Source organism: Strigops habroptila, chromosome 11, assembly GCF_004027225.2.
Source record: "Strigops habroptila isolate Jane chromosome 11, bStrHab1.2.pri, whole genome shotgun sequence".
NCBI classification, from domain to species: domain Eukaryota; kingdom Metazoa; phylum Chordata; class Aves; order Psittaciformes; family Psittacidae; genus Strigops; species Strigops habroptila.
The window spans coordinates 1756517-1781655 of NC_046360.1; the positions used below are offsets into that span (position 1 = coordinate 1756517).

At 54.6% G+C, this 25139-nt stretch overlaps 1 protein-coding gene across 1 annotated transcript; it reads right to left on the reverse strand.

Moving 5' to 3' along the window:
• Positions 1 to 316: 316 nt before the first annotated feature.
• On the reverse strand, positions 317 to 23622 carry WSCD2 (WSC domain containing 2). The gene is made up of 9 exons (XM_030501946.1): positions 23391 to 23622; positions 14032 to 14938; positions 9847 to 9961; positions 9132 to 9316; positions 8197 to 8318; positions 7118 to 7292; positions 5988 to 6152; positions 4640 to 4840; positions 317 to 2251 (listed from the first exon to the last, which is right to left on the reverse strand). Exons 2-9 carry the CDS (start codon positions 14405 to 14407, stop codon positions 1899 to 1901), a joined length of 1692 nt encoding a protein of 563 aa, XP_030357806.1. The 5' UTR covers positions 14408 to 14938; positions 23391 to 23622; the 3' UTR covers positions 317 to 1898.
• Positions 23623 to 25139: the final 1517 nt, after the last annotated feature.

Consider the following 25139-nt stretch of genomic DNA (forward strand, 5'->3'; position numbering starts at 1 on the left):
TAAGGGAAAAGGAATTAATAGCACTGAGCCTGCTCTTGCTCTGGAGCCAAGGAAGGACGGGAGGCACCAGAAATAAAGCCAGCAATAAATCTCCCCGCTCCCACCACGCACCCCAATAAAGCTGTCTTTAAGGACACTATAAAGGTAATAAAACTCCCAAGCAGGAGCTGCTTTGGTCGCATTGTCAGTGGTTCACATGCAGAAAGAGCATTAATGTGATGAAAGGCAGGGGGAGAGGAGCTGCTCCTGCATCCCAGGGGTCTGGGATGGATGGGGGGGTGTCAGGGTGGCCCCACAAACACACAGGAAGGCAGAATAGCAACAAGAACTCTCCTTTAATAGCTGGATTGACCTGAGGATTTGTTCTGACCGAGGTAGGCAGCCCCAGGGCTCAATTCCCACTGTTGGGATGGGGCTCCCCCCCTCTCCTGGAAAACCTCCAGCTATTTGTCAAGGGAAGAGTTAAAAACAGGGCAGACGCTCCCTAGAAACACATTCTCCCACCTCCATGCAAAGGGATGGGGACGGGAGCACCCCGGCCCTGCCCTCGCTGCCCACAGCCGCCCCGCACGTGCATTAGAAAAATATATAGTATTTAAATTCTCCTTTTCCTTCATGGAGTTTTCTTCCCTCTCTTTGAATATAGACCGAGGGTGGCTCTGGGATTTCGACCTGCGCATGGATTTCTATCAAGATCAAGAGTTAAAAGCCAATCATTAAATACCTAACTCTAGAAAAGGCTGCGTACAATATATGGCTTTTGCACCTACATCCAAAGGGGACTTGCAGGTTGGAAGGAGACGGGGGCAAAGCCAGGGCAGGGATGGGCTGGGAGGGTGGCACAGGGAAGGGACATGGCTGGGGACCACATGCAGCACTGCACAAAGCCAGCCTGGCAAATGGCATCTTCCCGATGCCCATGGAGAGCCTTTGGTTTCTCCTGCTCGGCAGCAGGGACCCGTTTTGGGATGGGATTTGGCCAGAGGAACACCTAAAAGCTCAGGCCCATGGTGTGCAGGGGTTTGAAGCAGCTGAGCTGCAGCATGGACCCCACTTGTAGCCCCCAAAACTGCTTCTGGGGGGGCTGTTCTGGCTTGTGAGCTTCTGAAATGAGGCATAGATGAGCTTGTGGGCCCCATAAGCTCATCTGTCCAGGGCCAATGTCTCCCTCTCGAGCATCACCTACATGCATGGGGGTGGCTGTCACCCCACAAGCGGAGGGCCACATGCCCCCCTGACACCAGGGCTGGAGCAGCAGCACTGCCCAATGCTGTGACTGGGGACACCAGCCTCATCCCAGGGACCCCCCATCTCCAGGGTGCCCATGGAGCCCAGGGACTGTGCACAGGTAGGACACAGCCACCTCCCCAGCACAGCCTTCCCCATTTCCATAGCCTCTGACCAGATCCATGAGAGCATCACCCATGCAGTGCCTCTGATCCCAATGGGATCCACGCAGGGATGGGCTGCATCCTTCCAGGGCTGGCCAAGGAGCAAGGGGAGTTTGGGGATCTCCATCCCAGGGGAGCTCAGCTCCATGGGCTGCATCAGGCACGGCACGAGCAACACAGCATCCCCACCAGCCAGCCCAAGGGGATAAATCACCCGTTGCATTGCCAAGGAGGGCTGCAGCAGCTGAAACAGGAGCAGGATGGAGCGGGAATGCTGCGGCAGGGAAAGCACCCGCATCCCCTTGGGTCCACATCGGCGTCGGCCAAGCAAGCTCAGCGATGGTTTGGGACCATTCGTTGCTCATGCAGGGAGTTGATCAACAGCTAATAGCAGCAAATGGAGAATTAAAAGAGAAGCCACCCACTGGGTGGAATAGGCAGAGGCCGGGAAGACCGAGCGAGCCTTTCGTCGCCACGCAGGGTCGGGTCCCCCCGCCGCTGGTAGCATCATCTCGGATAGTAATCATCCGGGACCCCCGAGAGATTGCGGAGCTTCAGAGCCGTGTCCACTGTTCTGATGTAGCCACTGATCATCTTCCTCATCTCGGGGGTGTAAGGGTCGTACTCCAGTTTCCTCAAGCCGGAGCGCTTGAAGTTGCCATCCTTCTGCCCCTCGACGCAGAGCAGCCTGTCCTCGCAGGCAGTGATGCCCAAAAGCCCCACCATCCGCTGCAGCTGCACAAACAGGTCCCGCTTCAGGTCCTCAAAGTGCACCACCAGCACCTTCTTGCCATAGCGCAGCCAGTCCAGGGTGTGGGTTGCCCACCACGGTGCATAATTCGCCACAAATTCCGGCCATTCTGGAAGGACATGGATAATAGTGAGTGGTCCCCATGGCCTCCCGCATCCCAGGGCTGAAATCTTCCAGTTATCCTCCTCACTAATTGATCCTCCCATGGAAATCAGGCAGTGAAAGGGGATAATGAAACATCAATAATAAGCCACAACTCTCCCTGGAAGCATCGTACGCATCTATCTCGTGGTTCATAAAAGCTCTGCGTATCTGCCTCTTCCTCTTGTCCTCCCCACACAACCGCTGCCTGATTAATAGCCTGACTGTATTTAATTCCCCGCAGAATCATTAAACACAGTATCTGTTTCATTAAACACACACAGGACAATTCACCTTGTGTAATCATAGCACATAAAACTTTGCTTTGGAACCACTCCAGGGATAGCGTAAAGTTAATGCCACGGAACCAAACAGGGTTTCACAGTGCCCGTGGGCTCCACGTGGGGCTGGAAATTGGGGGGCGCAAGGAAAATCCCCCCCCGCCCCATCACCAGCAGCATTGGGTGAGGATGGGGAAAGGACATGGCTTTTTCCCTTAAATTCATCCCAAATTAGCTCCTGGGAGAAGGAAATGGGGCTGCAGGGAGCAAGGGCCTGTGTGCAGGGCAGGATGGGGATCGCAGCCCCGTGCCCTGGCTTCATTACTCACCTTTAATCACTTTTTGCCCTCTGGATGATGTATTTAACCTTACACCCAAGCAAACCTGGCACAAAGGAACTGTCCCCATTGAGTGTTCACTTCCCACACCAGCGGGAGGGCAGGGTGGGTGCTGATGGTCTTGAGGGATCCCCAGGTCCATGGCCAGGGTCCTCCATGGGCTGAGCCCCACATGAAGTCAGTGAAATGGGGGTCTTTGGCCCTTTCTTGGTGCCAAACTGCAGCTCTCAGCATCCCTCCCAGCCCGATAAAACCCTCAAGCGATGGAAAAGCTCCATCTTCCCAGGCAAGCTCTTCCAATGGTGAATTAACCTGACAATTAACCCATCAGCTAATTACACTGTACAGCCTCTGGAAAGAATCTGGTCATGTATTTCGATGCGTGTCCAAACTGGATCATGCTGGGGTGAAGGGAAGGGTCCCCTCTGCCTGACTCCCTATTCCCTCAGGGGTATGAGGCATGGAGCAGGCATGGCGCAGGTTGGAAGCTCAGGAAGGTTCCTGGGATGCTGGGACTCCAGAGAGGGATCATCCTGAATTCCCCTCTGCAATGTGCAGTTGTGCTTTGGGATGCAGCAGATGAAGATAAAATCTAGCAAGAGGCTCACAACGCACCTCAACGGGGGCAATGCCAGCCCGGGGACGTGCCCAGAGAGATAATCCACTGAGGAAGCAGTGGGACATGTCTCTTCCTTGGTTTTAAGGGATGGGATGATAGGGAGAGCAGAGCTGGGTCGTCTCCGGTGCTGCAAGCACATGCCGATAACGAAATCCAGGCACATAACAGCAAAAGCTCCCCTTAAATAAACTCAGAATTAAGGGTAGCAGATGTTCAATCAAGCTAAATATTTTAACTCTTTCCAATGAAGCCAATTCCACAACAGCAATTTGTAAATTGCTATAATTAACAAGCCTCCATAATATGCCTGTGCATGGGAAAGGTAGCGCCTCCGGAGCAGCTGGTGCACAGAAATAACACCCCAGCACCACCTTGTCCATAGGGACAGGCTGGTGATGGATCCTGTTCTGCTTCTAAGCTCTTCTAACCCACTCAGCCAAGTGTTGGCCTTGAAGAGCTGCTTCAAAGAAGGGGCAGAGTTTGGGTTCTTGGGCTCCTGCCCACCAGTTCCCTCCCCACTGACACCATGGTGCTGTCAGACTCGTGTCTCCAGGCACTGCCACCTCCCTGCTGCTGTCCTTGCGACCTAACACAGCACCGACCAGCCAAGCATCTCCAGTTCCCCATCCCACCCCACTTCAGCCATGCCAGGCGATGCTGTGGGTTGTGCTATAAGATGGACATGAGGTCCCAAACATAAGAAGGAGGTGGAGCTGTTGGAGAGGATCCAGAGGAGGCCATGGGGATGCTGCGAGGGCTGGAGCAGCTCTGCTCTGGAGCCAGGCTGAGAGAGCTGGGCTGGGTCAGCCTGGAGAGGAGAAGGCTCCTGAAGGGGAGACCTTAGAGCAGCTCCAGTGCCTAAAGGGGCTCCAGGAAACCTGGAGAGGGGCTTTGGACAAGGGCCTGTAGGGACAGGACAAGGGGAATGGCTTTAACCTGCCAGAGGGGAGACTGAGGTGAGCTCTGAGGCAGTTCTTCCCTGTGAGGGTGCTGAGGTGCTGGCACAGGGTGCCCAGAGCTTTAAGGTCCCTTCCAACCCAAACCAGTCTGGGATTCTATCATTCTATAACAGGGGCACCCCAAAAAGGTTCCCATGGGAGCCAAGCCCTGCAGCCTACCTTTGCCCTTCCAGTGGGCATGGGCAGCGAAGCCGATGTGCCCCCCGTATTTGCGGTTGAACTCGGCCATCAACGCCTTGTAGGGGTTTCGGATGAGCAGAATGGCTGAGTCGAAGGATTCAATCTCCTTCTGGCCACTCTCATGGGTTTTGATGCAAATCGTCCTCCCACTTCGCCAGTGGTCCCTCTCGCCCTTGAACCCTGCCGGGACAGAGGGAGTGAGGTGCTGATGTGAATGAAAACAGGGGAAAGGCAACAAGGAAGGGGAATGATGGAGGAATTTCAGGTTGCAAAATACAGTTGGATAAAAGCAGATGGGGCTTGAGGTAGAATTTGCATCCCTCTCCCAAATGGAAGTCATTTATTTGCCCAAGTTATAAGGAAAAGGGGAAAAAAAACCCATGCTCATAGGGCTGCAGATGAGCATAAGGCTGTGGTGATGCCATGGGGGGGTCCAGAAAGGAGACCACATCCCCTGTGTCCCTAGATGAAGTATCAGCGCTGAGCCCAGCATCATTCCCATCTCCTTCATACCCGCAGCAAAGCATAACCCCCCAAACTACCCGGGAATGGCGTGTTGGCAGAGCCGAGGGGGAGATAAGCTGGAAGTAGCTGTATTACATCAACTAGAGATGTGTTGTTGCCCATGGTGTTGGACCAACAGGGCTTTGGGGGTACCCTGGGTACAGACCCCACCAGCTATGTGGGCGCCCCAGGTACAGATCCCAGCTTCTCCATGGCCCAGGAGGAAAAGAGGATTTCCTCTTAGAGCTGCAAAAAGGGAAGGAAAAACAGGAGAAACCTTCAAGGTCTACAAATAAAACTATTGCAAATGGCTATAAAATGCGGGAACTGGTGTCTTCCCTCCCCCTTGCAGTATGGTGGGTTTTTAGGAGGAGCTGGCTCCTGCCTGGAAAAGCTTCATGCCTGCTTGAGCTTTGTTTTTGGCTTTAAACTCATTCTTGATGCTTGGTCCCATCATCCTTTTCATGGGGCAAAAAACGTAGGAATTGCCTCATTTGCCAGGAATGGGTTCACCCCAGTCCCTATTCTGGAAAATTCCAACCTCCATGGTGGGTTACAAACCACCAGCATGATGGAGAAACCCCAATTCTGCCCCAAATTGGCTCTTGCCAAGGTTAGTGGGCATCACAGGGAAGTTATGAACAGTGCACACACGATGTCAGGTCCCTCCGATACCCTTTGAACCAGGACACACACAGCCCAAACCATTCCACGGAGCAGCATCGGTGGTACCCAGCTCTGGCTGGACCCAAGGGATGACACCAGGACCTTCTCCCAGCTCAGGTGGGACCAGCGCACCCCCGGTAGTGACATCCCCCCTCACCTTTGTTGTAGAGAGACCCATCGAAGTAGTAGCTGCCGGTGTAGAAGCCGGTGGCCAACTCGATGAGGTGCCGTGCCCAAGTGTTGCCAGCGCCGGGGAAGCTGGCCAGGGCCACCAACTGCTTGGCACGGGTCGGGAGAAACCTCCTGTCCATGCAGCGGTTGTCTGCAGCGGGAACAGGCACATCAGGGATGGATAAGCAACACGGATAAGCAACATGCTTATCCTACAGAGATATCCCGCTTCCTTACGGTGTGCTCCTGCCTCCTGGGAAGATGCTGGGGCAGGATATGAGGAGATGGAAGCGACAGGGAAATACACCCTGCCTAAAGCACATGGGACACTCCTGAAGACTCCAAAAAGCCTTAAACACCCCAAAAAGTCCTAAAGAAGAGGGCAGGAGGTGTTCTGCCGTTACCAGCTGCTTGCTGCCTGCATGATTAGGGAAGAGTGAGTAACACGGGTGCGTTTGCCAAGCAACATTCCTGCTTTTTATATCAACGAATGCACAAGTGTTTCCAGCACGGCCTCGGATGCCAAAGCAGGGATCGTGTTGAGATTGAGCCTCTCAGAAGCAAAACCACCTGAATTTGGGTCCTCACTTGCTCTATTCAGCCCCTTCCTTCTCCCAGTAACAGGTTTCCCCTGGTTCTGTGTTTCCCTGTTCCCCCAACGCCTGCAGGCTAGTGGGGGATAGGAGCCCATTCTACACAGCTTCCCAAGGGCTTTCTGCCTGGTCACAGCTTTTTTTCCCCCATATTTTTCCATGGAGCTTGTCCCCTTTGGCCAGCAAAGCCCCAGCGAGTTCACCACCGGCTGCAGGCTCCAGCTTGCCGGTACCACTGGTGACAAGGCGGGACAAGCAGCAGCAAGGAGGGATGCTGCCAGAGGCAGATGGCAAAGTGCTGTACCCTGCAGCTAAGTCAGGCAGTAATTAAAGCTGTTTGTTCAGGGGAGGATTGATTTCCCAGGAAATTAAAATAAATGCTAATTTTTAATGAAAGCCAAATGGATGCTGCAAGCTCACGCTCACTTTCTGCTGGCGTTCCCGGGAAAGGGGTTGGGAAACCAGTGCTGGCATCCACGCTGGAGTGACCCCTGCAGGGTGGGTGAGTCCAGCACCACCTCACCTTGCACTTGGGTCTGGTAGACGAGGAGGTACTCGGAGGTGCCGCAGCTCTCGAACTCCTCGCCGGCGCATCGCTGGGCACAGAGCTGCTCGTCCTCGCGCTCGTGCAGTGTGAAGAGCGTGGTGGGGAAGCCACAGCGGCACAAGGTCCCAGCCAGCGCCGACAGCGGGTACTCCTGTGGGGATGGGCAGAGGGAGGGCAGCCAGCAGCATCCTCATCCCCTGCAGCACACCCTTCCTCTGCCCCCATCCGCGCTGCCCCAGAGCGTGGGGTGGTTTCCTGCATCCTTCAAACTGGTTGCAGCATCCTTCAAACTGGTTGCTGCATCCTTGCACAAGCAGCTCATTGCAGACACCCAAAAGAACCCAAGTCCCAACTTTCCCAAGGTGCTGGTGCTCCCAGCAGAGCGGAGGCACGCCATCTATGTTTCCCACCCTCACTGAGGTTACTAAGAGCCATCAGACAGCCCCATGGAAGCCTTGCTGATGTTTCCAAGCCCATTTGGCAGCTGACAAGTGATCTACCATCAGCAGTGCTGGGTTAATTGAGGGGCTTTAGTTATTTACACCTCCCTGTGCTGAGCTATCCCTGCAGTGATGGGAAAGTGGAGTCAGTGATGGAGCAGCCACTTGTATTTAACTGGTGTGATGGTTTATTCCTCACCATCCTCTGCTGGGGAGGCTGCACAGGGAGGACACAACCATCCTCCACCTGATAATTTAGCTAATTCTAATTAATAAATACTTCAGCAATGACCACTGGTAGCCTTTCCCCTCCTGCTTAATGCTGCCAGGAGCAAAGTGCACTGCAGCATCCCTGGACCAGAGCACGACCCTGTGATGCTCCTGCCTGCTGGGGAGCAAAGCCATGGAGAGCAGGCAGGGCAGGCAGTGGGTGCTGCCCCTGCAGGGACCTTCAGTCCAGTCCCTCCCCATGGCAGGGACACAGCCAACCAATCTGATCCTCTGTAATCTGCATACACATAATTATAGCACTAAATCAGATTAAAATTCACCCCATGTGGCCCTTTCAGATGACAATTTAGATGATTAAGCTTTCGACCTGCACCTCCCTGGTACCTTCTCGGTGCAGAAGTCCACGCACTTGTCCACTGACATGTTCAGCATGAGCTGGCTGACGGGCAGGGCGATGGAGACGTTGTCTGGCTGGCGGAAGCACCCCCGGAATATCGCGCTGCCATCTGCAAGGCAGAAGGACCACAGCATCACTGAGAGCGATGCTGGTCTAGCCACGAGGCTGCACCCCAAAAACGATGCTGCTGCCACGCAGCATGCCCCAGTGTCCCCATCCCCATCCTCTTAATCACCCTGCACATCCTCTCCATCAGCAGAGTGGCGGCTTTCCTCCAGCTCTCACCACCCTCTGGCTGTGACTCAGTGCTTGCTAACAAGCTCGCCTGGCTGCTTACAGTGCAAAACCAGAGTGAAAGCCCCAGCAGCAAAGCCGGGTTTATTTATTCCTCCCTATTTTTATCATCTTGGTGATCCCAGACTGCAGAAAGGATGGAGCCAACAGGGAGAGCAGGGCTGGGTCTGGCCTTGTCTGCCCTGCATTGGCGCCCTAAGGGGTCCCATCCTGGATCCTCATCCACCGCTGCATGTACCCAGGCACTCTTGGCCCCTCTCCTCTGCTACTTCACTGTGTGCCTGGTGGTGGGAGCTCTGAACTCCTTCCCATTGCTTGGGAATGAGGGAAGAAAAGCAGCAAATGTGGGTAATTATAGTGCTGCCTAATTGGGAGCCAAACAAGTGCGTCTGACGGGGAGCACCCTCGGCTCTCGCTGGAGCTCCCGCGCATCCTTCATCCCACAGCCACCTCTGCCGGCAGCACCCACTGAATACAATGATGGTCCATCAGGAAAGAGGTCTTCATCCAAAGTCATCCCAAACGGCCTGAAAACCACCTTCAAACCACTTCTCTCAAGCCATGACCTGGCTCACACAGCACAGATTTCAAGGCTGAGCCGGGAACTGCATCCATGGCACCAACTTACATCTCCGGGCGGACTCCTGGGCCAGCTCCAGGCGGTAGATGGAGAGGCGGTTGACCCCACCGCACGTGTTGCTCCTCTCCCCCTTGCATTCCATGTTGCACTCAGACTCGCTGGTGTTGGACGCCTGGATCTTGTGCCCGCAGTAGCACTCAGCGCCAAATTCCAGCCCTGCGTAGAGGTATCCCCTGGGAAAAGGGAGATGGAGGGTGCTCAGCACATCCCCAGGCACCCCCCAGCTCCATGGGGTTTTGAAGGAGCATCCCTGCTGCAGCCGGCTCACACATTGAGCTGGGAGCAGGGCTGCATCCCAAGGATGCGTTGGTGGACTAGAGGATCATTGTAGGTCCATTCCTACTGAAAATCTTCTTTTCTATCCTATTCTATCCCGTTCTATTCTAGTCCCATCCTATCCCATCCCATCCTATTCTAATCCTATCCTACCCTATCCTATTCTGCCAGCACAGACCATGGTTGGGGCACATCCTGCCTGTAACACTGGGGAAAGGAGAAAGCTCCTGTAGCAAGGAATCCATGTGTCTCCCCCAAGTGCTCACAGATGTGACAGCAGGGGAGGGTGTTTTGGTGAGGGTCAGCGCTTTGGTGGGGCCACCCCTGTGTGGATGGAAGTGCTCAAGGATGCCCCAGCACCACACTGGAGTCCTTACAGTGCCCTGCCCGTGTGTGGGGATTGATGGAGACGTGGCGCCTGTCCTACCGTTCGGCACAGTTGTCCTGGCAACGGAAGACTGTCATCTTCTTGTAGTCGAAGAAGGACATGCCGCGCAGCGTTCGCCGGCGAGTGTTGTCCACGTAGCAGCCAATGTATCTTGCTGGGGGCAGGGGAGAGGAGAGCGGGGTAAGAACCAGCCAGGGATGAGCCACCCAATTCCCACCCTCCTCTTTTGATTCTTCCCTAAGTAGGGATGCACAGCTTGGTATGCTTTAGACACACGTGCTCTGGGTACGACATGCCCCTGTAAAGCCCAGAAACACCCACTGGATAGAAAGGATGCTGTGGCTTTGTACTGAGGCTTCTCTCCATCCATCTTCCCTCCCACCAGCTTTAAAACTGAGCAAAGTGGCTCCAAAAAGGGATGACTTACGTGGTAAAATAACCCATCCCCTTCTCTCTGCTCTGCCAGCAACACAGAATGGAGAAATACAGTTAGGGTAGGAGCAGAGGTGAGGGCTCCTCTGCTTTGCGCAAGAGTGAAGCCATGGCTCTAGGAAGTAAGGTGCATCTTCCCATACATGGAGACCACCCTTTGTCTCTCCTTCTATCTCCATGTCTCCATCACAGCCCAAATTATAACAGCAGAGCATCTCCCCATGTGCCACTCCAACACCAAACCATACTACGGGGTAATACTTCTTACCTCCTGCTTGCAGTTTGCATTTGGAGGGGTCCCTGAATCAACTCCATGCATACACCCCATTGATGGTGTGCCCCACACATGCTCCCCACCACCCCACATGGCGCCAGCACCGCAAACTGCTGTCCCCAAGCCAGCCTGGGAGAACGTGGAGGAGGAGGATTGAGAGGAACGTGCCCAATAACTTTAACCACCACAGAGTCACAACTCATTGCTCTCAATTACTCTCAGCGTAACGTGGCATTTCCGCAGCACTGGGCAGGTTTCTGCAGGTCAGCTCATTTCGGCCCTGATGGATCAAACCACTGCGGGATCACTCCAGTCGTTTGCACAGAGCTGGTGACTGATGCGCATTACCTTCAACCCACTGCTCTTGACATATGTGTGCTGCAATGTATTAGGAAGGCAACTGGAATAATCAGGGAGATACGAGGCCATAAGTGAAGGAGGAGCGAGGAGGGGGAGATGCTAGGTTGGGCTAGGCACAGCTTGCAGCAGGGTGCTGGCACAGTGGAAATACATGTGTGAGCAGACACACAGAGCCGCAAGGCATCAGCCCCAGCCCCTCAGTGGGCTCTCCCAACTCCCACCATTGCCATTTAGCAGAAAAGAAGCGTTTTCACAGGGTTCTGCTGCAGGGCGATGCTTGAAATAAGTATCTGCCCTTCATTTTCCAGCTGGTTGATCAAAAGCCTCGTGCTGGGCACTCCCAGCCCCACAATGCTCCCTCTGCAGCCATCTGAACCATGGAGCACTGATGGATTGGTGATGGGATGGGGGCTCACCCCGGTTGTATCAATACAAGTCTAGCACGTGAGAAGGGAAATGCTCTATGTGAGCATGGGTGACACCACTATACCCCATACTGGTGGCAGTAGCTTCAGGAAGGGTGGCCCGTGCTGACCACCACTGGGACAACTGTGACGGTGCTGGAATACACAGGGACATCTTCAGCTGTGTGCCTGGGGTCCCCCTTTCTTCATGGCATTGCTTGCTCATGTGGATGCCAGCTCCAGCTGGGAACGGCTGGAGACATCCAGTAAAGGACCAGAGACGGATGTGGCAGAGAGGAAGCAATGCCGGGCATTGCCAGGGCCTGGTGCTTGCTCCCCAGGGTCCGCCATCCAAAAATGCCCCCAGACTTGAGGCAGGAGATGCACCTTCACATGGGGATGTGGATGAGCTGAAGCCATTCCCTGGCCGACAGGGCTGCCCTTGACGTGTGCCTTGGCCTGACCATGTGCTGGCTCCACCAGCACAGCCAGGAGGAGGATGAGGAGGAAGACACATCACCCTGGCAAGCCAGAGCCACACACCACACTAAACCAGAGCTGATTTTAGAAGCAGTATTCCCTGTGGAATGATTTCATGTGGCAAAGCCTCCACAGCCGCCTTGTTAATCCGGCCCCTGCTTAATTACCACCATCATTAAAACCTGCCTGCTCCTGCATGACTGCCCAAGGAAGCAGTGGGCACTCCGGAGGGTAGCACGGCTCAGCACCCATCCCTGAAGCTCTGCCAGCCCCGTGGGCACGCCAGGTGCACCGAGCTCAGGGGGATTCCTTAGGGAATTCCTCTGCACCATCTGCTTGGGAGCTGCCGAGACGCTCACATGGTGGCATGGCATCCCCTCCAGCTGCCAGGTCTGCGCTGGCTCCCACCACCCGCTGCCCACACCGAGCCTTCCCAGCAGGATTCAACAGGGAGAAGATGATATTCCCAGACAAACTATGAGCCAGTGATGCCCGGGCCGAGCATCCCTTCCCCATCCCTTGCAGCCCCCACTGTGGCCGGGCATATACAGGCGGCGGTGCTGGTGGAGGTTAATCGTGGTGGACATGTCACATATGGCTGGGGACAGGAGCACTGCTTGGGTTTTTTATGGTGACTGACAGCTCGGGCTCGTGAACCATCTGGTGAGAATTCACTAAACACCAATTTGTGTTAATGGAGCAATGCAGCCTCAGAAAGGCTCCTGGGGACCCCTCTGCATGGGGGCATGGCAGGGAAATCCTCTTTCCTTTCATTTTAGCGTAAGAAAGTTCCTTAAGCACCAAAACCCAGTCTTCCTCCTGCTTTCAAGCCTGGAGGGAACATGAGCACAGACCTGCTGTGGGGCTAGTGGTTGAGGATGAGCCCCCCATGCCCTGGGAGCAGCCTGGGTTGGGGGGACCAAGCCTGGCTCAGCATGGTGACCCCCATGAGAACCCCAATTTGCCACAGGGTTGGGGGTTCCTGCTTCTACCTGAGCCACACAGCCCCTGCTCCATCAAGGGTCCAGGGAGCTGCAGCTCCCAGCCCGGGATAGGCAGGGAATTGCCTGTGCCAAGCCCCATAGGGAAGTTCTAGAGCAATGGTCACTAGGGTTCCCCATGGGTGAGCATCCTCCCACCAGAGACTTCACCCACCCTGGGCTCAGGAGAGGGGAGTGAGCAGAGACAGACAGTGAAGAGCCTGGCATCATCCCAACACCTTTCCAGCAGCTCCTGCTCCCAGTTCCTTCCCGAGCCAGCACAGAGAGGATGTGGGTGTGTTTGGGTGAGGTTTGCTGGCACTGGGTGCTCATGGGTGCCAGCGAGGGCAGCGATGAGCTGAATAACCACTGGGATGCAGAAGCCCTGATGGGCAGCTCCGAGCCACCTGAATTCTGCACACTGCTGTCTTCAGGATAAATAAATGCCATTTTAAAAATCAATGAGAACTCCCATGTCCGCTTATCCTTGCTCATTAATAACAGCAACACACCCGGGATCAAGGCAGGGATCTCCTGGCTTGAAAGGCCAAAGCCCAGCCCTGCCTGCACATCACTGTCTGCAAGGCAATCACAGCCAGTCCCTGTCTGAACACCCCACAATGCAGACAGGCCCCAAATCTGGGGTTAGTGGTCACTGAGGCCAACTGAATTATAACTCAATTTGGCCTGTGGCACAGCCAAAGGATGGAATGAAGACAGGATGCAGCCTCTCCCCAGCTGGTGCCTCCAGAAGTGCCTGTCCCAGCAAAGTGTAACTCAGAGCTTGGTGATGCACAAGCGGGAAAGAGGGAAGATGGAAAATTGAAGGTGGATTATTGGCATTTGAAAAGGAGGCAGGAGGGGAAGGAGGGAGGAGATGATCTTCCTGGGAACATCCTGTGGACCAGTGGTCTCCAAAGCGGGGTGCTGCGCCCCAGGGGATGCACAGGGCAGTCTATGGGGTGCGGGAAGAAAATCTTAGCGCTCAAGTAGCTCATGCATATAAATAACTGAATACACATTTACTGGGGGTGCATGCTCACAAATTCATTCCTAGGGGTGCATAACCAAACCAGCTTGGAGACGACTGCCCCAGTGCATGAGGCCTTCCCTGGGACAATCCAAGAGGAGGGACCTGGGACCTCAAGACCATGTTGGACGGAACCTGCTCTAGTAGAATGTGTCCCTGTCCAGGGGGTTGGAACTGGGTGAGCTTTAAGGTCCCTTCAACACAAACCATTCTATGGTTCTATGACTCTGTGACTCCCTCAGACAGCGCATCCCCAGCCCTTACCTCTGTCCTCCTCCTTCTCGCGGCCGCTCCTGCTCCTGAGCACCCGGCTCCGGGTGCTGCCGTAGTCTCCGGCTTTGCTCCTCTCCACTGGCTCCTTGGAGGTGCTTTTGAACCATGGGCCGTGCCGCCGTCCCCGCTCCGGCATCGTCACTGCTGCCTTGAAGCCGCGGCTGAGCTGCATCACCCCCAGGTAGGGCAGCCCCGGCCCCTCGCCGGTCCCGGCGCCGCGCTGGTTCCCTGTCACCGTGGACTCCCCGGCAAAGCCCGAATGCAGGAAAACCAAGCTCCCGGCTGCCAAATAGAGAGCCAGCAGCGTGAAGAACCGCACGGGCTTCCGCCGAAAATACCGCTGGAGTTTTACCAGGAACTTGGCCATAGCGTCTTCATCCCTCCCGCGGGGAGCTGCTCTCCGGCCACAGGGATGCTCCAAAGGGGGTTTTGTCCCCTGTTGGGTTGGAGTTGGCTCCTTGGTTGCCCCGAAAGCGTTGGTTGCAGGATAAGTTATTGCCCAACTCTATACAGGCTGGGGAAGGCAGTGAGGGTGGATTTCAAGTCCCCTATTGCCGTGCACAGGGGGTTTCTCCAGCACTGTCCCCGGTTTATTCTCCTCCAGGCAAAGCCCCTCAGCTGTGCCCCCGGGACTCGGCTGATGGAGAGATCATGTTAAGGAAATCGAGGGTTTGAAGGTGATTTGAAAGCCGATCAGCTGCCGCAGCTCCTCTCTCGCTCGCCTTTCCGCTCGGCAGCACCGGCTCCCGCAAGCATCTCTCTAATGGAAACGGCACCGGCGCCCTTTCAGACAAAGAATGGAAAGTCCCTGGACGCGTCTCGGGGCCTGAAACACTGACTGGGACCCTTTGTCTAAGGAAGCCTCATTCATCTCACTCCCAGGGCAAGAAATCTCCACCTGCAAGGCAAAGAGAAAGGCACACTTAGGAAAGCGCTGCGGGACCGCAGTGCCTGTCCCTCCATGGGGTGAGGAAGGGTGTCCGGATCTCCTGTGGTGCAGGGGGAGTGATGGTGGCCACCAGCTGCCTGGGGCTAGGGATTGAGGATGGGGACATGGGGGTGAGTCCTGGCTCTGGAGCCCACGTCTCTGCCTCATTGTGCAGGAGAGGTGGTACAGGATGGCACTGGGACATGTGGAGGATTTCTGATTTCACCCACAGGAGGATGAGGACAAAGCCTGGAGAGGGGCTTTGGACAAGAGCCTGTAGAGGCAGGACAAGGGGAATGGCTTTAACCTGCCAGAGGGGAGACTGAGATGAGCTCTGAGGCAGAAGCTCTTCCCTGTGAGGGAGCTGAGGCGCTGGCACAGGGTGCCCAGAGAAGCTGTGGCTGCCCCATCCCTGGCAGTGTTCAAGGCCAGGTTGGACACAGGGGCTTGGAGCAACCTGCTCTAGTGGAAGGTGTCCCTGCCCGTGGCAGGGGGTTGGAACTGGATTGGGATTCTGTGATGAGCTGTGCACACACACAGAGGGCTGGGAGCCCCCCCAGAAGCACACTGTCCCCGTGGCTCTCCCATGGACCAGGATCTTCTCCCTCAGGGGGATTTTTATCCTCCAAACCCCTCAGCTATGGAGGACACCACCACCCCAGGTTACATGGTGGGGTTGGCTTCAGAGTGGGAGATGCCACCATACCCTGCTGGCACATGAGTGGGGACAGGGACAGCCTCATGCCTGGGATGTGCTGCCTGTCACGGACTCACTCATCTTATTTTAGGAAAGGAGATGAAAATAAATGGGAAGACAAAGTGCCATTAGTTTAATGGCCTCTATGTTCCTGCCATCTGTCTTCAGTTGATTAAATAAAAAATATTGGTGGAACATATGGCATGAATTATACATAAATATTTTAATTTGAGTTCCCAGAGCGGGTATTCAAATACCTCTGGCTCCGCCAGGTGAACTTCTGTGGAGCTTAAGACAGGCTGCATGGAGCACATCACGGGTGGGGTAATAAACCCCTTGGGTTCCCCCAAACACCCACTCAGCCTTAGTAAAGGCTGAGTAAGCTCAGAGTAGCAGCCGAGCAAGGAGACTGATTGCTATTCAGGCTCTTGCATCTGCAGACATCTCTGTGGGTGCAAGTCCAGCCCCCACTGCTATGGTTGAACATTCCCCAGCCCCACGGTCCCATGGAGCTGTTGGTACTTGGCTGCTCTCCCATGCTCCCTGGCCAGCAGCCAGTGGGGAATGGGATGCTCCGTGGGAACTTAGAGCTTCCCATCCTGTTCTGTGCTTCAACCCACCTTCCTGGGGCTTTACATGGGTGCTGGATATAGGGTGGTTTGGGATACAAACGGGGTGTCCCCAAGGCAGTCCTTGGTCCCCAGCATCCCTGCTGCCACCCACCCTCCTCCCCACCTGGGCTTGGTCCTGCCACACTATGGCAAGGAAGCCCAGCATATAAAGAAGGGGCTTAAATTACTATCATTAAGCCATCTGGAGCTCATCCTTCTCCATCATGAACTGCGGAGTCGCAGGTCAATTACTGCACATTTGCATATATTCCATTAATGCTTCTGCTAATTGTCTGGAGGAGATAATGTGCTCTGCTTACAGCTCCCTCGCTGGCTACGGCTTCCAAACAGCAAATAGAGCTGGCACCAACACTCCCCAGATAGGCAGAGGCTTGGGATATTGGGAGGCTAATTGGGAGGGCCTCACTCTGCTGCTGGGCATCCAGGATGGGGGGATGCCAGCATCACCCCACAACGCTGCTCCATGCAGCCCACCAGCCCCATCCCTCAGGATGGATCCATCCCCCCCAGTGCATCAGCTTTGGGGTGGAAGGAGCAGCCACCTTGGGTGGATGCTGTTGGTGCCCATCCACAGCCCATCCTGCTCCCCCTGTCTGATGAGGCTCTGCCTCCCGCAGCTCCCCATGCCTGCAGCATGGCAGGAGACAGTAGTGACACACTTTAACGAAGCTAATGGTGACGTTAATCAGCCAGTGCAGTGATTAATAATGGTGACATTAAATCACAGTGCAGTGGGCAGCGTTGTAAAACTGGGCTTTCGTGGGCTGCTGCGGGAAGCTGGGTACAAGGGCTGTAGGAAAACCACTGCAGGAAGGAGCCACATCCACTGCCTTTAGCTGGGACCGCCAGGGCATGGAGGGGATTTACTCCTCAGCCCTCACTGGGTTATTACCCACTGTACCTAGTCACTCCAGGCATCCCTCCCTGCTCCCCTGGAGCCTTTTGGCATCCAGAGCCAAAGCACAGCAGAGCCAAGCATGGGACTTTCCCAGGCACTTCACACCATTCCAAGCAGGCAGCGGGTCCAGCCGGGATTGGGGAACAGGGAGGGCTGGTTTCTCCCCTACCTCTATGGCCACACTCCTGCAGAGAGCCAAAATCCTCATCCTAGCAGCAGGATGCCCACTGAGCATCGCTCCGCACCCAACCCACCTCCCCGTGCAGTGGCAGCAGTACTGAGGCAGGTGAGCTCATCAAGGCTCTGCAATTACTTGCCCTGCAGGCCACAGAAATCTTCATTAACGTAAGGTTTTTCTCCCTCCCCAGTGCATGGGGAGGTGGGTAGAGGTACCCAGGGGGCTCCACGAGCATCTCTGTGACTGCTTGTGACCAGGGTGAATGAAGCGCAGACAAATTATACATCTGGGTCTTGTCTCCAAATTGCTCTGCAATTATTGAGCACCAAGGTTCAGCTGCCTTCAAGCACCACCTCACATCTGACCACGGCAAAACACACTGAAGGGCTCACGTGGTTCCCCCAGCACAGGAGAACAATCAGCCCATTAAAAACAGCAAATTAACCAACACAAGAGTTCCATTAGAAGGCGAAGGCGACCGAACTATCCAATTTCATCACATCATTAGCATTCCTTATCAGAGGGACAGGGAAAGAATAGGGCTTTAAAATACAGAGGGATGGGATGGAGTCTAATGACCACACCAGGGTGACGTGCTCAGGGGCCCCTATCCCACGGTGCTGGCACTAACCTGGGTCCCACATGACAGCTCCAGCATGGGGGGAGAATGGTCCTATACCCTGCTGAGCACCCTTGGGTGACCTGGAAATGCAGGACCCAGTGCATGGTGTGCAATACCCAGCGTACTGTGTGCTCCCTGGACCTGCCGTCACCCAAAAGCCACCCACTTTGGTGCAGGCACCACAGAAAGCCCCATGTCCATCTGTCCCCACCCTTAGCTCTGCAGGGTGCCACAATGGGTGGCTGCTGCCATTGCAAAGCAGCTCCTGCATCAACCAGTGACACCAGTATGAACATCCAGGGACACTGGGCACCCTTGGTGCTGGCATATCTTGACCCTTTCAGCCTCCATCCTACTGCAGTGGGAGCATGGCACCGCTGCCTGAGCAGAAGCTGGGCAACTCGAGCCCCCAGGTAAAGCTTCCATCATCTTCTTCAGCCCCATGAAAATGGATTTTCACCCTTTCTCACTCTTTAAAACAGAAGCAGCAAATGAGCTGCATTGGGCTGAATTTAAATACTGCTGGGAACGAAGCTGAGCTAAACTGGGACATTGAGAATCGAGGTTTCCATCACAGCAGGGAATGTCTGGACCATCTGATGTGTCTCCCCTCGAGCACCCAGCACACACGGACCAGGGCAAGCCCTGCATGCTGAGCAGTCACAGCTGCCTTTAAATGGAAGCAAAGTTGATTTATTCAACCACTCCCTGACTTAGTTTTCCTGAGAAACGTGTTTGTGCACACCCTGTGCTGAGAGGGGTGCGCAGGAAAGGTTGGTGTGTGCTTAAAACCAGTTGACTCAGCAGCTTTTGGGTGTTGCAGCAAGCAGTGGCTGCTCCATCCCTGCCCAGGCCTCCCTGGGGAGCTTTTAAATCCCTTCCATGGGCCAAACCACCAAGATATGCCAAGGAAAAAAGCTTTTATCTGGCATTTATTGGCCTGATTTGTAAATCCAGAGCAAGACCTGCCCATCTGCTGATGGATTTTTGTGCAGAATTTCCAAGCATGTTAGAGGGTTTGTAAATCTTCCTCCTTGCTGCGAATCGATGGAGGGGTTTAGGCTGGAATTAGGTGCCTGGATTTCACATTATGGGCAAAAAAAGTCATTTTTTAAATAGTCTGAAAAAGATTTATTGACAGTCTCAGCACTGGCCCAGGGCGAGGAGAAGCCACAACCAGACGCCCAGTTAGGCACAAGGCTCCGAGCTCATGAGGTATCACAGATCCTTTCGTCCTGAGGAACCAGTCTGCCTCAGATTAATTGATTAACATCTTTAAGAGGCCTCAAAGCCCACAGAAATGGGACCAAGCTAATTGCACAGCCTCTCTGGAGGATGAGAACCCACCAGAGGGTGCGCACCAGCACTGTTCTGCCAGTGCTGGGTTACAAATAAACCCTGGGCAAAGCGCTGCATCCTGCCCCAGGTTATTCCGATGCACCAAGAATGACCAACCAGTGTTCTGCAGCAAAGCCCAGGGCTTGCACCATGTCCCATAAGGGCTATTTCACTTCACCAAGCTGATTTAAGCAACTTTAACCTCATTTTTTAATATTACATTTGCTGTTGAGCTACCTGAGGTTGCAAATTCACATAAATGCCCCAGACCCCCTCCCAAGGAATGATGATAGCTGCCCAAGAGATGCTGATCCTCACCCAGGTGATGCTGATATTTACCCAAGGGATACTGGTCCCCACCCAGGTGATGCTGATCCCCACCCAGACCCCCCCAGCCATCTATAGCACAGGGGTGGGGATTTGCTATAGGGCAGACAAGGGGGCTCCCAAAACAAATCCAAGCTAGGGTGCAGCAGGGTCATCCAGCCCATGAAAGCAAAGAACTGCATTGCCCTCAGGCCACTGATTTCCAGGTAATCCCACCTCTGCAGCACACAAAAGCTTGCAGGGTTCTGCTGGCTCCCTGCTCGCTTCCCCATGTATTTTGCTTTACAATGGCCCAAGTGGAGCCAAAAAGGAGGCTTTTTTGCTTCATGCTCTGTTCCTCCACATGCAATTGCATCAAAGCCCATTCCAGGCTCCTGTAGGATGAATTCCCCTTGCAAGTGTGAAAGCGGCTCATGAAAAACATAATGTTTTAAGCCATGAATCATTTACAAAGCACACGCCACGATGCTAAAGACAGGGAAGGAAATAGCTGTGTAGTTAGAGATTTAGGAAGGCAGGGGATAGCATGGAATGGGTGGGATGATTTAAAGGAGCTGGCACAGCAGAGATGCTGCAGTTGGTGCACCCGGTATTCCCATCCCAGCTGCTCAAACCCTATGTTACAGCATCAGCATCATCACCATCATCATTATTATGACTGTTTTATCTGCCCCAACCCCAAGCACGTGTGTTACCCGACTCCCCACCAGCATTATCCCATCTGCCAATACCTGGGCTTCCTTTGGCAGGGCTGCAGTGTGTTGGTGGAAGGAACAGGGAGCTCCCTTGTTTGCTCCCGTTGCTAATGGCATTCCAAAATGCAGAGGGTGGGCACTGGGAACCAGGATCCCACACTATTTTCAGCAATAGAAACAAATAACCAGCATAATCCTCACCCATCACATCCCTGCTGGCCCCAGCATCCCTCTCTGAGCATCCCTGCTGCCGGCATCAGCCCCATCCCCAGTCTCAATGCTAAAACCCTCTATTTCCCCATTATTTCCACATTTTTCCCTATGAGGGCAGAGCAGGAGCTCCATTTGGATGTGTCAGTGGTGACATACAGTGGTATTTGGAAGAAATCACCCCAGGGAAGTCTCAGTGACACTAAGGGATGCTCCCAGGACTGCTGCAGGGTCCTCCTCCTTCTTGCCATCCTTGCCATGGCACCTTTCGACACTTAAGCCCTGTGAAAAAGGTGATTTAACTTCATTCAGACAACGCTGTGTATCTGTAAATGGGCTTAACCTAATGAGTTTTAATATGTATTATATTCTAGGTATTTTATGCCCAGTCTGCAAAATCCAGTTATGGTTTTCAATAAGACTTAGCGAGCTGAGACACGCACCGGAGGGGATACCAGGCTGCTCCGAGCTGGGCAAGGAGGAGGAGGAGGAGGAGGGCGGGAGGAAGGCAGGGGTTTTCCCCAGGGAAATGCAGCTGGATCCCAGCCAGGCGCTGGCTCAGCAAAGCCGGATTCATGCGGGTGGAGGTGATAAGACTCCACTGCCACGTGCCAAAGGGAGGTGAAACATAGGTGCACCCCACCAGCAGCACATATGTATGTGCTGTATGCACCTGAGGTACATAGATCAGCATAAATCACATAAGGACCATGATGAGGTCTGGATCAGCTGGGAGATGTGACCATGGGGGTGGCTCAGCCCCACTGAAACATCTCCCATGGGCACTACAGGAGGGCCCAGCACATTCAGTCCATGATGAATCCCCCCCGCAGCCTCCCAGGCCAGGAAAAGCAAAACAAACGTGTTTCTAAAGCCCACACTCAGCTCCTGCAGGTCTCAGTATGGAGACTTCACTCAGCCCCTGGTAATCTGGGATTATACACAGCACTGGGGCAATTAGGAAACCAGCTTTTCCAGCGGCAGACAATGCCTTCTGCAGCCTATTTAATACAGTGAGGAAGATTATTTCTTGCAGCTCTTGGTTTAAAGCCTCCTTTCCCGAGGGGGCTGATTTCTTTCTTCTCCTGCACACCGAGCAGCATTGCATCCTGCTGCACGAGGGAGCTGGAGCCCCAGTTTGGGAAGAGATCTACCTTTCCCCTGGAATACTGCAGGCTCCAGGAGGGGCCAGGGTTAAGCTGAACCCAACCTAGCCTCTAGGGTATTCCTCTAGGTCTCCCCACATTGCCTAGGACCTCACTAGAAAGAGCAAGCCTCTGCTTCCCCCCTAGGCCCTGGAGATCCTCATCCCACTGGGCAGATGGATGTTCCCTGAAGCTTAGGGACACTCCTTGCTGAGCAGCACTGAACAGCAGGTCCTCCTGCCCCACACTTGTCCCCCGCCCCAGGCTGAGCTCCTGGCTCCTCTAGGACCAGCACACTGTGATGAAGGCTTCCAAGCACAGAGGTTTACCCCAGAGCAGAGCCAGCTCTCTGCATGGCTTGGGACAATTGAAGACTTGGTAGTCCAAGGGGGATGAGAAGTTAAAAGAAGCAAGGATTTTCCTGGGATCTGCCAGCCAGCCAGAACTGAGCTGGGAGAGATGCTAACCCCCCTGGAATGCTGTATCCCCTGTGGGTAAAGCTGGGAGAAGGGGATCCTGCCTCAGTCCTGGAAAACATGGGAGCCTTGAGGGATGGGGGTGCCGAGGGGTGTCCCTGTGGATCCAGCCCTGCATGAGCCTGCGGGAGGACACGGTGCTAGGCAGAGGTTTGGCTCCAGCATGAATCAGGGACCCTGAAGCTGGGGGCAGATCAGGGCAGGGGTGAGCTGTGCTGGATCCAAGCTCCTGCAGCCCGGCTGCCACAGGCTGGACTCACCCCCTGGGGCATGGGGCTTGGGTAAACCATCCAAAGCCGAGCAAGATCCCACAGGGAATCCCCCCTGGCTGCACACTGCTCCCCACCAGCTCTGTGCGTGAGCTGCACATACACTAAATGATAACTGCTAATGAACCCCAGTGCAGGGAACCCCTCGTGCTTAATGGTGCTGGACATAAGGCCCGCACTTCCCAGGCGAGCATTTCCCAAGTCCAGGGAAGGGACAGCCCCTTAGAAGGGATAACTCAGCACAAGTCCCTGGAGTAGGGAAGGTTATGGCACTCACAGGGAGGGAAGGTGTGGGGGGATCAGGGCCAAGCTTGGTCCCTGCTGCCAGATTGTGATTGCCAGCTCCAGATTGCTGGGAAACTTTATTTAATCCTGCCTTCATGGAAGAAAAGGTTTATAATGCTCAGCTGAAGGTAACCTCCACACAGTTCTCCAACTGCCTCTGCTTTTCCTACACACGTTTATTTAAAGTTTATATTAAAATATTCCAATAAGTTCTCAGCATGGATACCGAAAGCAAGCAAATCGTGGAGGTGTTTCTGGAAGGATTACTGCCTCTCCCTGTTTCCCTTGCCGAGACGTTCCTGCACAAAGTCCAAGCAAGGGGTGGAGGAGGAAGAGCAGAGTCCATCTCCTGCTCCCCTCCGAAGCAACAACCCCTCTGAAACCCGCACAGCACCGAAAAATCTCTGCCAAGGCGAGCTCCATTAACAACTCCCGCACGGCATCCTTAACCCCGGTCGCGCCGGGAAGCTCCCCCCAGCTAGACCACCGCACCCCCCCACCGCGACCGGTTCCCCCCCTCCATGTGTTGCGCTTTTCGCCTTTTTCCCCCTATTTGCCCCTCGTTACCCTTCGGTTTCACCCTCCCGCAGCCCAAGTTCGCGGCGGAGCCCCCGGTACCCGCCGTTATCCTCCCGCCGCCTCCTCCTTACCCGCACCGGCCGCCGCCGCTCCATGCACCGGCCGCCCCCGGGCGCAGCGGGGCTGGGACCGGGGGGGCCGCCGGTCGCTCTCTGCGGCTCGGCCCCCGCCGGGCCCCGCTCATACCGGCGGCGGAAGGTGCGAAGGGGCCCGGCCCGGCTGCCGCCGCTCCCGGGCGCCGTTACTTAACAGCTCCATCCAGCCCCGCTGCGACTCGGCTCCATCCGCCGGCCTGCGGCGCTGCCGGTGCCGGCACTTAACCCTCTCCTTCCCTCCCTCCTTCGTTCCCTCCCTCCCGACTCTCCGCCTTCTTTTCCTTTATCTCTTGTTTAGGAATGAGGTCGGTGCCGGTGACCGGCTCCCGGCCAGCCCCGGCCCCGCTCAAGGGCAAGGAATGCTGAGGGTGCGGAGGGAGATGATAGTGTGTCCCTCCTCGACACACATATACACACAGCCCCATCGAGCCCCAGGACTCGGGGCCAGGCAGAGATTTGGGGAAGGGGTTGTAGCAAGGAAAACATAGTAAAATGAAAATAAAGTGAAATAAAATAAAGTAAAATAAAATAAAAAATTAAAAAAATAATAATAAAATAAGGTAAAATAAAATACCATAGAATCAGGGACTGGTTTGTGTTGGGAGGGACCTTAAAGCTCACCCATTCCAACCCCTGCCACGGGCAGGGACACCTTCCCCTAGAGCAGGTTGCTCCAAGCCCCTGTGTCCAACCTGGCCTTGAACACTGCCAGGGATGGGGCAGCCACAGCTTCTCTGGGCACCTTGTGCCAGCGCCTCAGCACCCTCACAGGGAAGAACTTCTGCCTGAGAGCTCGTCTCAATCTCCCCTCTGGCAGGTTAAACCCATTCCCCTTTATTCTATCGCTATATGCCCTTGCAAAAAGTCCTTCTCCAAAATATCCATAACAAATAATAATATAGAATATCCAATAAAAAGTAAGTAAGATTTAAAAAATAATAAATAATAATAAATCAAATAATTTTATCTTATCAAAATAAGATAAAAATCAAACCAAAATAAAATATGTATGTGTCAGATCAATCAAAAAAAAAAAAAAAATTTGAAACCTTCCCAATTCTAGGAGTAGCAAAAATGATGACTGCGAAGTGATTAAGGTGAGAGGGGATCCCCCCACACCCCCTTTATTGGCAGCTTTAAGCATTAAGGGGGATTTTTAGGTGTGTAGCCCCCTCGCTGGCCTGGTGTAGTGGGACCCCATGAGGTGCCCATGGTGGCTGTGATTTCCTGGGGTTCGTGCACCCCAGTATCCCGCTGGCAGCTCCCACTCCTGGAGCCAGCGGTGGGGAGGCTGGGAGCTTTGGGAAAGCAGCAGCTGAGGGAAGGGATGGATCCTGCTACTGTCCCCTCCAAGGGAAAGTGCAGCCTCAGCTCGGTCCATGCTGCACGCGAGAGCATCCATGTGTGAAGTTGCCCCAGGGCAGGCGCAGGCAGGAGCAGGCAGGCACATGGACCAGGAGGCTTGTTTCCATAGGAAACCAGGCTGGTGAGTGCTGCCTCAGCTCCAGGCTGGGGGCTGAGGAGCTGTTTGTACTATTTTTATCCTCCCGGTACTCTGTTCCTTGGCTTTGGCCATGCAAACCCCCTGGCAGTGCTTCTTCCCTCCAGCCAGGGCTATGGGGATCCCAAAGAGGATGCTGCCTGGGGATCCCAGCACTGACCACCAATGGATCTCACCACCCAAGGTCTTCCCCCGCTTCCAAACAGTCCCATTTATATAGAATC